The sequence below is a fragment of the Crocuta crocuta genome, unplaced genomic scaffold, assembly GCF_008692635.1.
Source record: "Crocuta crocuta isolate KB4526 unplaced genomic scaffold, BGI_CrCroc_1.0 scaffold72, whole genome shotgun sequence".
In the NCBI taxonomy this organism is placed as follows: domain Eukaryota; kingdom Metazoa; phylum Chordata; class Mammalia; order Carnivora; family Hyaenidae; genus Crocuta; species Crocuta crocuta.
In genome coordinates, this window is record NW_027529427.1 from 3,374,017 (window position 1) to 3,386,871 (window position 12,855).

The window sequence follows — 12,855 nt, forward strand, 5'->3', positions numbered from 1 at the left end:
ACACACACACACACACACACACACACACACACACACAGAAGGCCAGATGGTAGGGCTGTCAGAAAACATTGTTGTTTGCAGAAGCTAGATCTGCCCTGGGGGAGAGGTGGGGAGAGGAGCAGGCGCCTCTGCTTTCTGACTCAGCCACACAGGTTCAGGCCCTCCTTCCTTCTGCCCAGAGCAGTGCAAGGGCTGGTATTGCCTGAAACATACACTTGGACATCTCATTTCCTTTTGTCATCATCATTCTATATCTGTTGGCTGGGTTGCTGGGGGCTCCAGTTATGCCAAGCTGCTTTTCGAAAATTCAGGTTCTCCAGCTGACACCCTCTTTCTGGCCATACTGTTTCCATATGATTAGGATGGAGCTCTGGGGACTTTGAATTCTGAGCTGGCCCCCTGGGACTAACTTGGGCTTTCATACTAATTATTTTCCAAGGCAGTTTACAGCTGGGTCATTTGTACTCATATTTTTTCATGACACAACACTCCAGAGGTTTAACACTTGAGAGAAAGGGGGGCTGGGTAATGGCTCTGCACAGGAATTCCATGTGGTTGTCATTCCTGGTCCTGGATACAGTCTGCCCTCTGTTGGAAATCTGCTTCAACAGGTTGGGAGCAGGTGAAACCCTCAGAAGGCTTCCAGTCAACCTAGGGTTTGATTGGAGGATGTGGGACTTTCTGGGGGATGGGGGATTTCAGGAGCATATAATGATGGAGCAGAGTTGCCTTCTACCTCCTCATACTCTTCTCTGTGTTGACCCCCTCCATTACCACCCTGTAGCGATTGCAGTCTAAAGGCACTGTATTTGGAGTTTTATGAAGCATAAGGCTGAGCTTTTTTCTTATGGTCTCAGATTCAGACCACTCCAGGGGTCTGTGTCTTATGAGGGGATCCTGCCCAGTGGCCTGCAGTACAGATTGTTCTACTTGACCTGAAGACATCATCCCATCCCAAATGGACTCTGGGAAAACTTGTTCTGTTTCTTGAGTCATGTAGTCTCTGTCATAGACAGTTGAGGCTCCTAGTGTTGGCTGCTGAGACAGATCCAATAGTCCAACTGGAGCTTCAGAGCTTTGATACCCCCTACCCCCACCCTCACTTATTTCCATCCCTAAGAGGTGTTCCCTAAAGGCTTCCTTCCCTGGAAAGCTCAGCAAAGCACATTACATGGCTGCAGAGCTTCTCTGAGGTGGGGGCATCCAACTGATTTAGTGGCCTATCAAGTGGATTTGGATTGTTTATTGGAAATGCCCATTATTTATGGTGGCTCATGGCCCTAAAGGTGCAGGCAAAGGCTGTTTTCAGAAATAAAACTAATAAATAATAACTAGGCCCATGATTTATCAGTATGGAGGAAGGGAGCCACTCATTTCCAGTTGGAGTAAAGCATCCTGAAAGGATCAGATTCTCTTTCCCCAGAACTTGGAGGAAATTCCTGCAGGGATTGAGAGATCTGAACACAAAGAGTTCAAAGGAGATTATAAAAGAAAATCAAAGACACGTGCCTCTGTTCCTCATTCTTAATCCCCTTCTAGCCACATTTACGTGACAAGTTTTCCAAATTTTCAGCTCCTTAGACCTGATTACTTATTTTTGGGTGACATAAGTTTTAATTTTCTTATATCCAAAATATTTTAAAATGAGAGACAAGAAGTGGTTGTTACTGTTGAATTGGCTGCCTTGGGGACACTGGGCAAAGGCTCAAAATCTTACCAAAAACCTTTTGCTTCCTCCCTCCCCTCCCTCCATCCCTCCTTCCCTTCCTCCCTCCCTCCCTTCTCCCTGTCTCCTTCCCCTCCTCTTTCCTCCTCTTCCCTCCTCTCTCCTCCTTCTTCCTTTCCTCTCTTCCTGCATCCCTCTCTTTCCTTCCCCCTTCCATCCCTCCCTCCCTCCCTTCCTTCCTTCCTTCCTTCCTCCTTCCCTCCCTTCCTCCTCCTTCCCTCCCTCCCTCCTTCCTTCCTTCTTTCCTTCCCCCCTTCCTTCTGTCCTTCTTCTCTTCCTCCTCCATCCTTCTTTCCCTTTTCTTCCTTCCTTCTCTCTGTGTCTCTCTCTCCTCTGTAACCCAACACAACAGGGCACATAGCAGTCTCTGTTCATGACCTGTGGCCATCTTGAAGCAGGCTCAGTCCTTTGGCATATCCCTCTCCTAAGAATAAATCCAGGATTCTTTCAACACTGGTGAGGAAAGCAGGTTTTAATGCATCTTTACTAAAGATTCTGTGGAAAGGCTAATGATGGGATCCCACTACAAATGACAGGGAAGTTAATAAACATTTTTGCTGAGCACCTCCACCCCTCCCCCATCACTTAACATCTCTTCTTTGGCAGAGACTGCCTCACCTCTTGTTCCTCTCTGCCCCTCCCATGGCTCGGGCATGGCCCTGCATCTAACTCCAACACCCCCATCTCTTGTCTTGTGGATAAGGTAGGGAAATTTAAATTGATTAAATTAAATTGAAATAGAAATTAGGCAGGTCTGTGTTTTGGCTGTTACTTTCTTATGACTCCATACCCACAAACAGTGGTCCTTGGAATGTGACAGGGAATTTTTAGTAAATGATAAATATTTTTTCACTATTCCAAACCGTATTTTTTCATGTCATTCATTCATTCTTTCAATAAATATGCTTAGAAGAATACATCTAGTGATAGCTGTGGCCCACCAGAAGGGGTATCTGACTTTGCTCATTGTAAAAAAGCCACCTAAACGATGCATGGCGAGGGTGGGGTGGCATGGGCCTGGGGAAAGTGAGGGTTAACAGCCTCATGGGAGTTCACAGTTATGAGATTTTTTTAAATTAATTTATTTTTGGGAGAGAGATGGAGCACAAGCCAGGGAGGGGCACAGAGCAAGAGAGAGAGAGAGAGAGAGAGAGAGAGAGAGAGAGAATTTGAAGCAGGCTCCAGGCTCTGAGCTGTCAGCACAGAGCCCTACACATGAACCATGAGATCATGACCTGAGCTAAAGTCAGATACTTAACCGACTGAGCCACCCAGGTGCTCCTATGGTTATGAGATCTTAAAATGGAAAGTGACCTTAGAAATTGATGGTAAGCGTTTCCTGGGCCTCAGCATTTTTTCCTTTTGTCAAGGAGAATAAGAATCAGACTGAAGAAAGGGATGTGGATCTTGAGCCCAGGGAAGACTTGAGAAGCATAAATCAAACAGGCCTCTTTGTCGGCAGAATTTGTAGCAGGGAGAGAAGAGGCCTTAGGTTTAAATATCTGAGGGGCTTTGCTGGTACATAATCTAAAGAGGAAATAGCAGCTGAGGCAGTGTTCAATGTAAATGGTGAGCACAGATCATTATCCAGATGCTTACTGGGCAAGGAAGTGTGGGACTGGCCCAAACTGTCTCATGGGCTGTGCCATGTCTCTCCAGGTGGGGCAGGAAGGAGAAAACCACCAAGCCATCTGTCAGCTGAGGGATAACATGGTAGACTTTCCAACTTCATCTCCTATAAAATTAGGACAGTGTCTCCAGATTCCCTGGCAATGTTTATTTCCATAGTTGTCTGGAGGACCTCGGGAAGCTTGCATAGTGAACTTCTGCGGAGGTGAAGACAGGGGCTGTTTCGATTAGATTTTCCCACCTACATGCCAACAGGATCACCCCCCACTATCCTCACCATTAATTGGTAGGAAGTGCTCATTAATCAACATGGAAATGATGCCCAGAACCTTTAAGGCTAAGACATGTGCATCTGCCATGGATGGCTCAACCATGCTGCAGAAAGCAGGGCTGCCAGCTCGGAAGCGGTGTTGCAAGAGGAGAACGAGCACTGTTTAGGACAACAGGAACTATCCTTTTTTTTTTTTTTTATTTTACAAATAGTTTATTGTCAAGTTGGTTTCCATATAACACCCAGTGCTTATCCCAACAAGTGCCCTCCTCCATGGCCACCACTCCCCTTCCCTTCCCTCCACCCCCATCAGCCCTCAGTTTGTTCTCAGCATTCAAGAGTCTCTCATGGTTTGCCTCCCTCCCTCTCCCCCACTATTTCCCCCCTTCTTCTCCCCCACGATCCTCTGTTAACTTCCTCCTAATCCTCCTATATGTGCAAACATATGGTATCTGTCCTTCTCTGCCTGACTTATTTCGCTCAGCATAACACCCTCAAGGTCCATCCATGTTGCTACACATGGCCAGATTTCATTGTTTCTCATTTAGTATTCTATTGTATAGATAAACCACATCTTCTTGATCCATTTGTTAGTTGATGGACACTTAGGCTGTTTCCATGATTTGTCTATTGTTGAGAGTGCTACTATGAATGTTGGGGTACATGTGCCCCTATGCATCAGCACTCCTGTATCCCTTGGGTAAATTCCTAGCAGTGCTATTGCTGGGTCGTAGGGGAGTTCTATTGTTAATTTTTTGAGGAACCTCCACACTGTTTTCCAGAGTGGCTGCACCAGTTTATATTCCCACCAACAGTGTAGGAGGGTGCCCGTTTCTCCACATCTTCGCCAGCACCTAGAGTCCTCTCATTTGCTCATTTTGGCCACTCTGACTGGCGTGAGGTGGTATCTCAGTGTGGTTTTGATTTGTATTTCCCTGATGAGGAGGGATGCTGAGCATCATTTCATGTGTCTGTTGGCCATCTGGATGTCCTCTTTGGAGAAGTGTCTGTTCATATCTTCTGCCCATTTCTTCACTAGATTGTTTGTTTTTCAGGTGTGTAGTTTGGTGAGTTCCTTATAGATTTTGGATATTAACCTTTATCCAACAGGAGCTATCCTTTACTGAGCTCTGGCACTTGCCAAGCACTAGGCTGGGGGCTTTCTAAGCATCCTATGCTGTCTTCAGGGCATCCCTCTCAGGTGGATGTCATTATCCCTTTTGTGCTCTGCATTTGAAGTCAGGTGTATCTGATGTGAAAATCTACCTCTACAGCCATCTCTGGAGTAAAACAAGCAAATAGTCACTCCCTTCAACACACAGCTGAGCCCAAAATTGTGTGACTGGGTGCTCCGTAGGTCTGACATAGCCTACGGGGCCTCTAGGACTGTTCGTGAGCATAAGCAAACTAAAGTAGGCTTGGGGATGATGGGACACTTGGAGAATGCGCTGGTTTTCAGTGTAGCTGGCTGCCTAGAGGTGACACCATGTTTCTTAAAGTTCTTGGAGACTAGGACATGATTAGACAATGAGTAGCTCTCATTTCCCAAGGCTCTTTCAGCTGTAGGGAGAAGAGAAGGCCAGGATCACAGTTGTGATCATTATCTACATCTCTAAGCTTTCCCATTCTCAAAGCCCCTCCCAGGACCATTCATCCCCAGGGGCTCACATCTGCCTGTGACAGTCTTCTTAGTAGGTCTCTGCTTGTGCTTGGAACACCGCTGATACTGTTGGGCATTGTCTATTATCCTCAGGACTGTGTTCTAAGATTGCAAATGAATGAGGGGAGCACTGTGCTGTGTGGGAAAACAGATCTGAAAGTACAGCATTTTTTCCTTAAGATCTCCTTCCGCCACGACGTGAGGGGAAATGATACCTTGCCACTCATAGATTCAATCTTGAAAAGAATTGGCAGTTTGCAAAAAGCTTTCACAGAGACCTTGCTTAATGAAGTTCCTTGAAGGAAGTGTAAAGTCTTTATTCATCCTGGCATCATACAACGGGTGTTCAATGAGTGTGGACTGAACAGTCACAGATATTTCCTACTTATATATCATGTTAGGCTGTGGGTAGAGGGTGGGGAGGTGAGAGAAGATGTGTGATGTAAATGCCAATCAAAGATCTTAATTTCACAGCATGGTAGAGTAAAATTGTGTTTGGAGACAGGCAGCTCTGGGTACAAATCTTAACTCTTACATAACCCATAAGAGCCAGTGGTGGCTGTGTCATCTTAAGCAAGGCTCTAGCCTCACTGGATCTCAGTTGCCTTTATTTATAACAGTGAGATGTACTACCCTCCCTCCTTATCCCTGCAAGTAGGTAAGGATGAAATGAGATAGCAGATGTATGCACCTGGGGGTGGTTCCACCTATGGAGCAGCTTGGAGCAGACACCCCTGCAGAGTGCACATCCCTTTGGCCACCCAAGGGGTCACTGCAGCTCTCTGCCTGCAGGTGTTCTCTGGTTGTGAGCATCCTCGGCCCGTGCATAGGACTAGGTGGAAGTGCTAGGGAGTCAAGTACAGCAGAAACCTTCAACCAGTGAGGGACTCCATGTGCTCCCACCCCTCAGTGTAATAATTATGAGGGGAGTTTCAGTCTCTAAGAAGACCCCCAGTGGGACTGAGCCCTGGTAGCCTGCAGCATTAAATTGTTCACGAACACATCCATACTGCCTTCCCCCCTCCTGTTTCACTACCTCAAAGCTTCCTGAGAGCACTTCCCTAATAAACCACTTACTCTCAAACTACTTCTTGACAGAGTGGGCAACCTCAAGTAAGATGGGAGATCAATGAAAGCTACTGTTGTGATTTTCAAAGGGCATGGATGTGGGTAATTAATACAGAGAAATGTAGAATACTGTAGGAGAAAAAAGAGATTGCTGCCATCTGACATCATCTGGGAAGGAGATTACAGGCAACATTTGATCTGAATGTTAAAGGATATGAAGGATTTGTATGTGAAGGGAGGGGCTAGGGAAGGGAATTCCAGGGGAGGGAACAGTTTTGTGTCCACTTTTCCACAGATTCCAACAAAAGCTATGTGTGAGTCAAGTGAGCAGACATGTCAGGTGGGTCCATGCGTCAGCCTCATCTGGGCACAGAACCTCTTGGCTGGCATGGTCCTGGTACTTTGGCTGTGTGCTCAGCAGACTTTCAAGTGATACTTATCAGTGCACATGATGCAGGGCTAGTGCTTGCTTTCTTTCCCTGAAATGTGGCCCCATAACCTCCTATCTTTGCCAAACCATTGGTCACAGTCTGTGAAATCCCCATCAAACACTCTGCCCAGTTGTCCACCAAGCATCCCATGGGTTTTGGGTCTTCTGAAGGCATCAATGAGGTTTTCTGCTCAGTATTTCTCAGGCCTCTTTGGGGATTATCAGCTGACTCCTCTGTTTGGACCTTATAGAACTCACTGGGGCAGTGACTCCCGAGTTTAAGACATTAGGCTTGTTTCACGTAACCTGATGAACCTTCATCATTTGAGTGAGTGTATGCAAGGTGTCTCAGCCTATCCAGAGGGCATACAAATGCAGGCTGTCCTGCTAGAAATGAAGGAGATGAGAAAGAGGAACAATGTCATGGTGCCCCGGACAAGTCTTTGCTGCCTGTACACTGTAGTCATCAGTTAATGAGCCTTTTTCATCAGGGACTTTTGTTCAGATAAAAATCTTATGGAAGCAGCAATCACACAGGGAAAAGCTGAATACCCCTTGTTGAAGAGAGGGTGGTTAGAGAAAGTTCTGGCAGCCCAGATCCCCCTTAGAGGGGTACCATAGGAAACCATTGCTGGAGTGGATAAGAGGAGGAAAGTAGGAGACAGGTGATGATTATATGTACCCTTGGCCTTCTGTAGCCTCACTGTACCAGGTAAATCATTTGAGACCTCCCAGATGAATTCAGTTCTAATGTGCCAGAGAGACAGGTCTCTTAGTTTCTTCTACCCTGAAGCAGTAACAGCTGAGAGACAATGGCTCATGTAATAGGGATTAAAACTCTGAAGAGGTAAAAGATCTGCCTCTCAGTCTTAGCAGCTTTGTTCTTATCTTTCAGAGGTTCCAAAAACAGAACAGACTTTTGAAGAACGCCTGATACTCAAAGCTTTCTTGCTGAAGTTTGTTAATGCCTACTCGCCTATCTTCTACGTGGCCTTTTTCAAGGGGAGGTGAGTATAATGCTGTCACACGTGGCCACTTGTCACTAAGACTGGGGCCCCTGCTAGAGTCATCTTGTCCCTGCTGCCCATTCATGCCCTCAGTCCTATTCACCACTTCCGTCCCCACCTTGTCATTCCTGAAGCAATGGCATTAGTACCACATCATTTTGGATTAGAATCTTCGTATTCAGGTAATGAGGGAAACTGCAAGAATTTGACCCTGGGCCCCAGAGGGTGAGTCTTAGAATAATCTGTGCCTCCCAACTTTGAGAATGAGGTGGGAGGGAATTTCAGGTCTAGTGAGTGGCGCAGAAGACTTGCAATACAGTTCTGACACTAGCTATCCTGAGTTAGCACAGCTTCACGGAGTAAGAGCATGGTCTTCCATGAGACTGCCCTCACTCTGGTCACTAGCTGCAGGTCCTGGGGTTCCTGTGTGACTCATGATTCAGACCCACTGACTACGACCACTAACTCCTCAGGCTTGATAATTCTCTAAAATGACTCACAGAACTCACACTTATGTACTATACTTAAAATTACAGTTTTATTATAGAAAGGGGGTACAAATCCAACCCAGCAAATGGGAGAGGCACATAGGGTGAGATTTAGGAAGGTCCTAAACAGAAGCTTCCGTGTCCTCAGGATGGATTAGTTTCCTGGCACATTGATGTGCACCAACCAGGAAGCTCATCCAAGCCTCAGTGGCCACAATTTGTAAGGTTGCAGAAATAGGTAGGTATGATTGGTTGAATCTTTCACCATGTGACTGAGCTCAACCTCCAGCCCTCCTGCCTTCCCCTGAGGTCAGGCTGCTATTACATGGATCAAAGGCCCAATCCACTCATCACTTAGTTGGTTTTTCTGGAACAGCCTCCCGCATCCTGAGTGATCTCATTAGCATAAGTTTAGGTATAGTCCCAAGGGCCCACCATGAATAACAAAGAGACTCCAACTGAGACGTTATAGGGATTTAGAGGTTTCCCAAGAACTAACAACAAAGGCCAGTCACATTCTTTATTATACAACCTGTCTAGATGTAAATTCACTTCTGATGAATATGGTCAGATCACTTGACTACCTATAAGAAGATTTCCCAGTAATGATAAACTTTGTCAGGAAAGCTTTCCTATCACTAAAACCTCATCACGCAGGCATCATAGCAAGAACTGTTCTTGTACATATTTGATAGTTTCTTATAAATGTGTTGTTGACTAAAACCACAGCCTCCTTCCTGGGATCTCTGCTCTTGACTCTTATGAAATTATAGTGGTAGAGAGACTGTCCATATTACTGGGTATATACTCCACTGGTGCTTTCTCTCTAGATTTAATATAATAGCAAGTTTTATACATGGATGTTCCAGGCCAAAAAATAGGGTCCTGGCCCTTAGATAAATTTGCGGTATATTGAAAGAGATGGTCTTGTCAACAGCACAGTGCAGGAAATGCCATAAAAGAAGTGTTAAGAAAGTGATGGGGAAATACTTAATTGTGAACAGAGATAGTAAGAAGACTTCACAGAGAAGGACAGATTTGAGCTGAGCCTTAAATAGATGGGTAGGATTTCAACAGGTGGACGAGGGGCTGACATTGCAAGTGAGAAGGAATCTTCTCATTACTTCTGGTTCCATGATTAGCTTTGACCTCTCTGCTTCCCCCCAACCACCTGCCCCTCCTCTTGTTCCCCAGAAAAATAGACCCTACTTGGAAGAAGCATGAGGCAGGCTGCTTCCATTCCTTCAGATACTTTGAGTAAGAAGTCTGGATTTTTCTTTTCGGATCCCAGGAATCTGTACTTGTAACTTTGGCCCATCTCTCCCTTCATTTCCTGGGAAATCAAAAGCTCTCACTGAGGAGCTGCAATCAGAACTCAATTCTTTAAATTTTTTTAATAGTTTATTGTCATGTTGGTTTCCATACAACACCCAGTGCTCACCCCACAAGTGCCCTCCTCCATGTATCTGAACTCAATTCTTGGCATTGGTTGGGGGAGGTAGGTGCACAGAGAGTAGTACACTTAGAGATCATGCAAACCTTGTGGTGTTTAGGCTCAGAGATTGTCACACGTGTAACCCACACATGTGACCTTCCCAGCCTCGGCCCCTGTTCCCTGCAACCCTAGGTGGTCCAGGTAATGGCCTTGGGTGATTTAGCCCCCACACTGGCCGGTACTTTCAAAGAGGACGCTGGGAGGTGGCTGTTCCACTCAGAAGGCCATGCCTACAAGCAGCCCTGCCTTTCTCCTTCCCTAACTCTCCCATACTTGTGGATTGCAGGTTCGTGGGCAGACCTGGAAGCTATGTCTATGTGTTTGATGGCTACCGCATGGAAGAGGCAAGTATAGCCACCAGTGTTCCATGGCTGGCTGGTGGTTTGTCAGTGCGCCCTGGCCCCAGCCGCATCCTTACCCCATTTCAGCATGCTTTGCTTCTCACCCTTGATTCTGTGAGCACCCCTTGGTCTTAACCACATCTTCTCTTATCTTCTCTTCCGGGCAGTGTGCTCCAGGTGGCTGCCTCATGGAGCTCTGCATTCAGCTCAGCATCATCATGTTGGGGAAGCAGCTGATCCAGAACAACATCTTTGAGATTGGAGTCCCGTATGTAATGAAGTCTTCTTACCTCCTTGTTTGCCACCAGGGACTAGCCCAGCAGGGCCAGACTTTCAGCCGGGTGTTCCCTGCCTCCTCCCCTCAGAGAGCCTGGTTATTTACTTCTCTGCCCACTTGCCAATAATTTTCCCCATGAGGCAGCGCCCCTCCCACAAGGCTTGTCTGCCCATCTGATTGGGAAGGTTTGAGGTTCAGAAAGATGAAACGCTTTCTTAAGTAACGTAATGACTAAGTGGCAGAGCCAGGAGTCAGGCATCTCGGACCTCAAAGTGTAAAATATTTTTAATGCTTGCTGTCCTCCCACTGAATAAGTAATAAAGACTTTGATTATGGTGGGTAGAAATGAATACGAAAGGGGGAAATACTATGTAATGCTTTAGACACATGTCTAAGAAACTGGAATATGTGGTCTTGGAGGGGTGAAGGGTGCAGAGCTGGTAAAGCTCGGGCTAGATTTGCATGTGGATCGTCTCTCTCCTCCCGCATAGTTTTATACAAATTTCATAGAAGGACTTCTTTCCCTTAAGTGTTGCATTGAGATCAACTTGGAAATAAACACAGACTTGTAGGCACTGGATCTAAAAGAAAAAAAAACGCAGTAAGTGAAAATCTACCTTCAGGTCAAAGAAAACTGTAAACCCTACCCGCCCCCACCCCAACTGCCACTGCCATCACCACCACCACTGCCACACGTTTCTATTGCATTTTGGTGTTCTTATACCATTACTTGGGCTGAATGCTCAGGGTGCTTTTCTGCACTCATACTGACACAATCTCAGGTGGCCCTTGGTTGTGTGTTTTTCTTGGAGGAGGACTGGCAAGAATGTTGGTGCCTAAGCATCTTGTTTCACCTCCCTGCTGCAGCCAGCCTCTAGTCATCAGGTGGGAAATCATCAGTTTTGAGAAATCCAGTCCTCTGAATCTGTGCCCCATCCCCAGCTTCCTGATTGACAGTCATTCAGTGATAGTCCAGCGAAGCTGGTAAGACACATGGTCACAGTTCCCCTGGAACTTACCATCTCGAGAGAGAGAACACATTTGTTGTGGATAAACATCCAGAAAATATACAGACTAAGAAAAGATGTACCAAAGCCACATCTGGCTTCTTTGAAGCTAAGAGACCAGCCCCTCCACTGCAGCTACAAAGGAAAGTCTCCATTCTCCTTCAGACATCTGGGGAAGACACCTGTCATTCCAGTGTATCATTATTCTGCTCTGGATGGAATTGTATACAGCTTGCAGGCATGAGATTTATTCATGCCTGGACATCTGCTCTACCACTTAGCCCGTTTACTCTGGACCAGAGGCCTTTTATAGGTAGAAGAGAGGCAAGAGCTCAGGCATATGTTTGGACAGTGTATTGGCCTGTCCCCCACCCAGAAACTCCATCAGCTCCATAACAGATGAAATTAACACATGGCTCTTTGCCTTGAAGGCTAAATTTTCTCATTTATGCTTGGTAAGTGTTTAATATGCCACACTTTAATTGATGGCAATTGCACGGTGACTCATGAAACTGGGGACAAATCACTTCTCTAAGTCTTGCTGTCCTCATCTCCTGATGAAAATGATGGCATTAGAATCATCTCCAAGGTGTTCTCATTTCAGCTGTGACATCCTGTGAACCTGTCCTCTATTCGGTGAAACTGAGTACTGCTGCTTTCAAATACAAGCCACTTCTGTTTCAAAAGATTGTTCCTCATTTCAGTTTCTAGTCTGCGAAAGGACACATACAACATACCTATGTAGTTAATTACAATATATATGAACTATATAAGATATATAGTTAATTATAACAATAACTATGTAGTTAGTCCCTGAGGATGTAAAGCAGAAATCCTTCTACCAAGCCCTAGAGTTTTTTGTCTCCAAAGTTCCTTATAATTTTACAGGTTGTATTTTGAATTCAGTTACATGAGATCACTATGATGGTGATTATTAGATTTTCTACTCCTTACTCAGAACCCACTCTCAATAAATTAGACTCCGTCCAGTCCAGAGTTCAAGCACCTGGTGCTATCCTTATATGTATGATGCAGTTGAGAAACATGAAATAAGCAAGAAAATAAAAAGGAGTCTTTCCTAGTCAAAAGAGAAATGACAGTTGAACCTGACAGTGAGGAAGACGAGGTGTAAATTATAAGAATTAGACCCAATGGTCTTGAATTCTTTGGAGGAGTTAGCACAATTCAGTAAGACAGAGACTGTCCAACAGATCTGGGTTTAAATTGAGCCAGTATAATATACTCACTGTGTAACCTTGTTAAAGTTATTCTAGAAAGATTTTCATGCAACCTGGCTTATGTACAAATACAGGTTGGATAAATGCTCCACTGTCTAGAAAATAGAGCATATGAAATCCAAGAAAGGAAGAACCATTCTTAGGGGCTCCAGGCAGCCAAGGTGTTACTGAGCGTCATTAGCTTTACATTTGTAAGTGATACTTTGTGAGTGTTGCGA

The 12,855-nt window shown here is 45.5% G+C and overlaps 1 protein-coding gene across 1 annotated transcript in view; it reads left to right on the forward strand.

Moving 5' to 3' along the window:
• The window catches only part of ANO2 (anoctamin 2), a 328,305-nt gene that overhangs the window by 274,516 nt on the left and 40,934 nt on the right, over positions 1-12,855 (forward strand). The window contains exons 19-21 of the mRNA XM_077759020.1: positions 7,680-7,791; positions 10,061-10,118; positions 10,283-10,383. Of these exons, the coding sequence (XP_077615146.1) occupies positions 7,680-7,791; positions 10,061-10,118; positions 10,283-10,383 (271 nt within the window). The remainder of the gene's footprint in view (positions 1-7,679; positions 7,792-10,060; positions 10,119-10,282; positions 10,384-12,855) is intronic.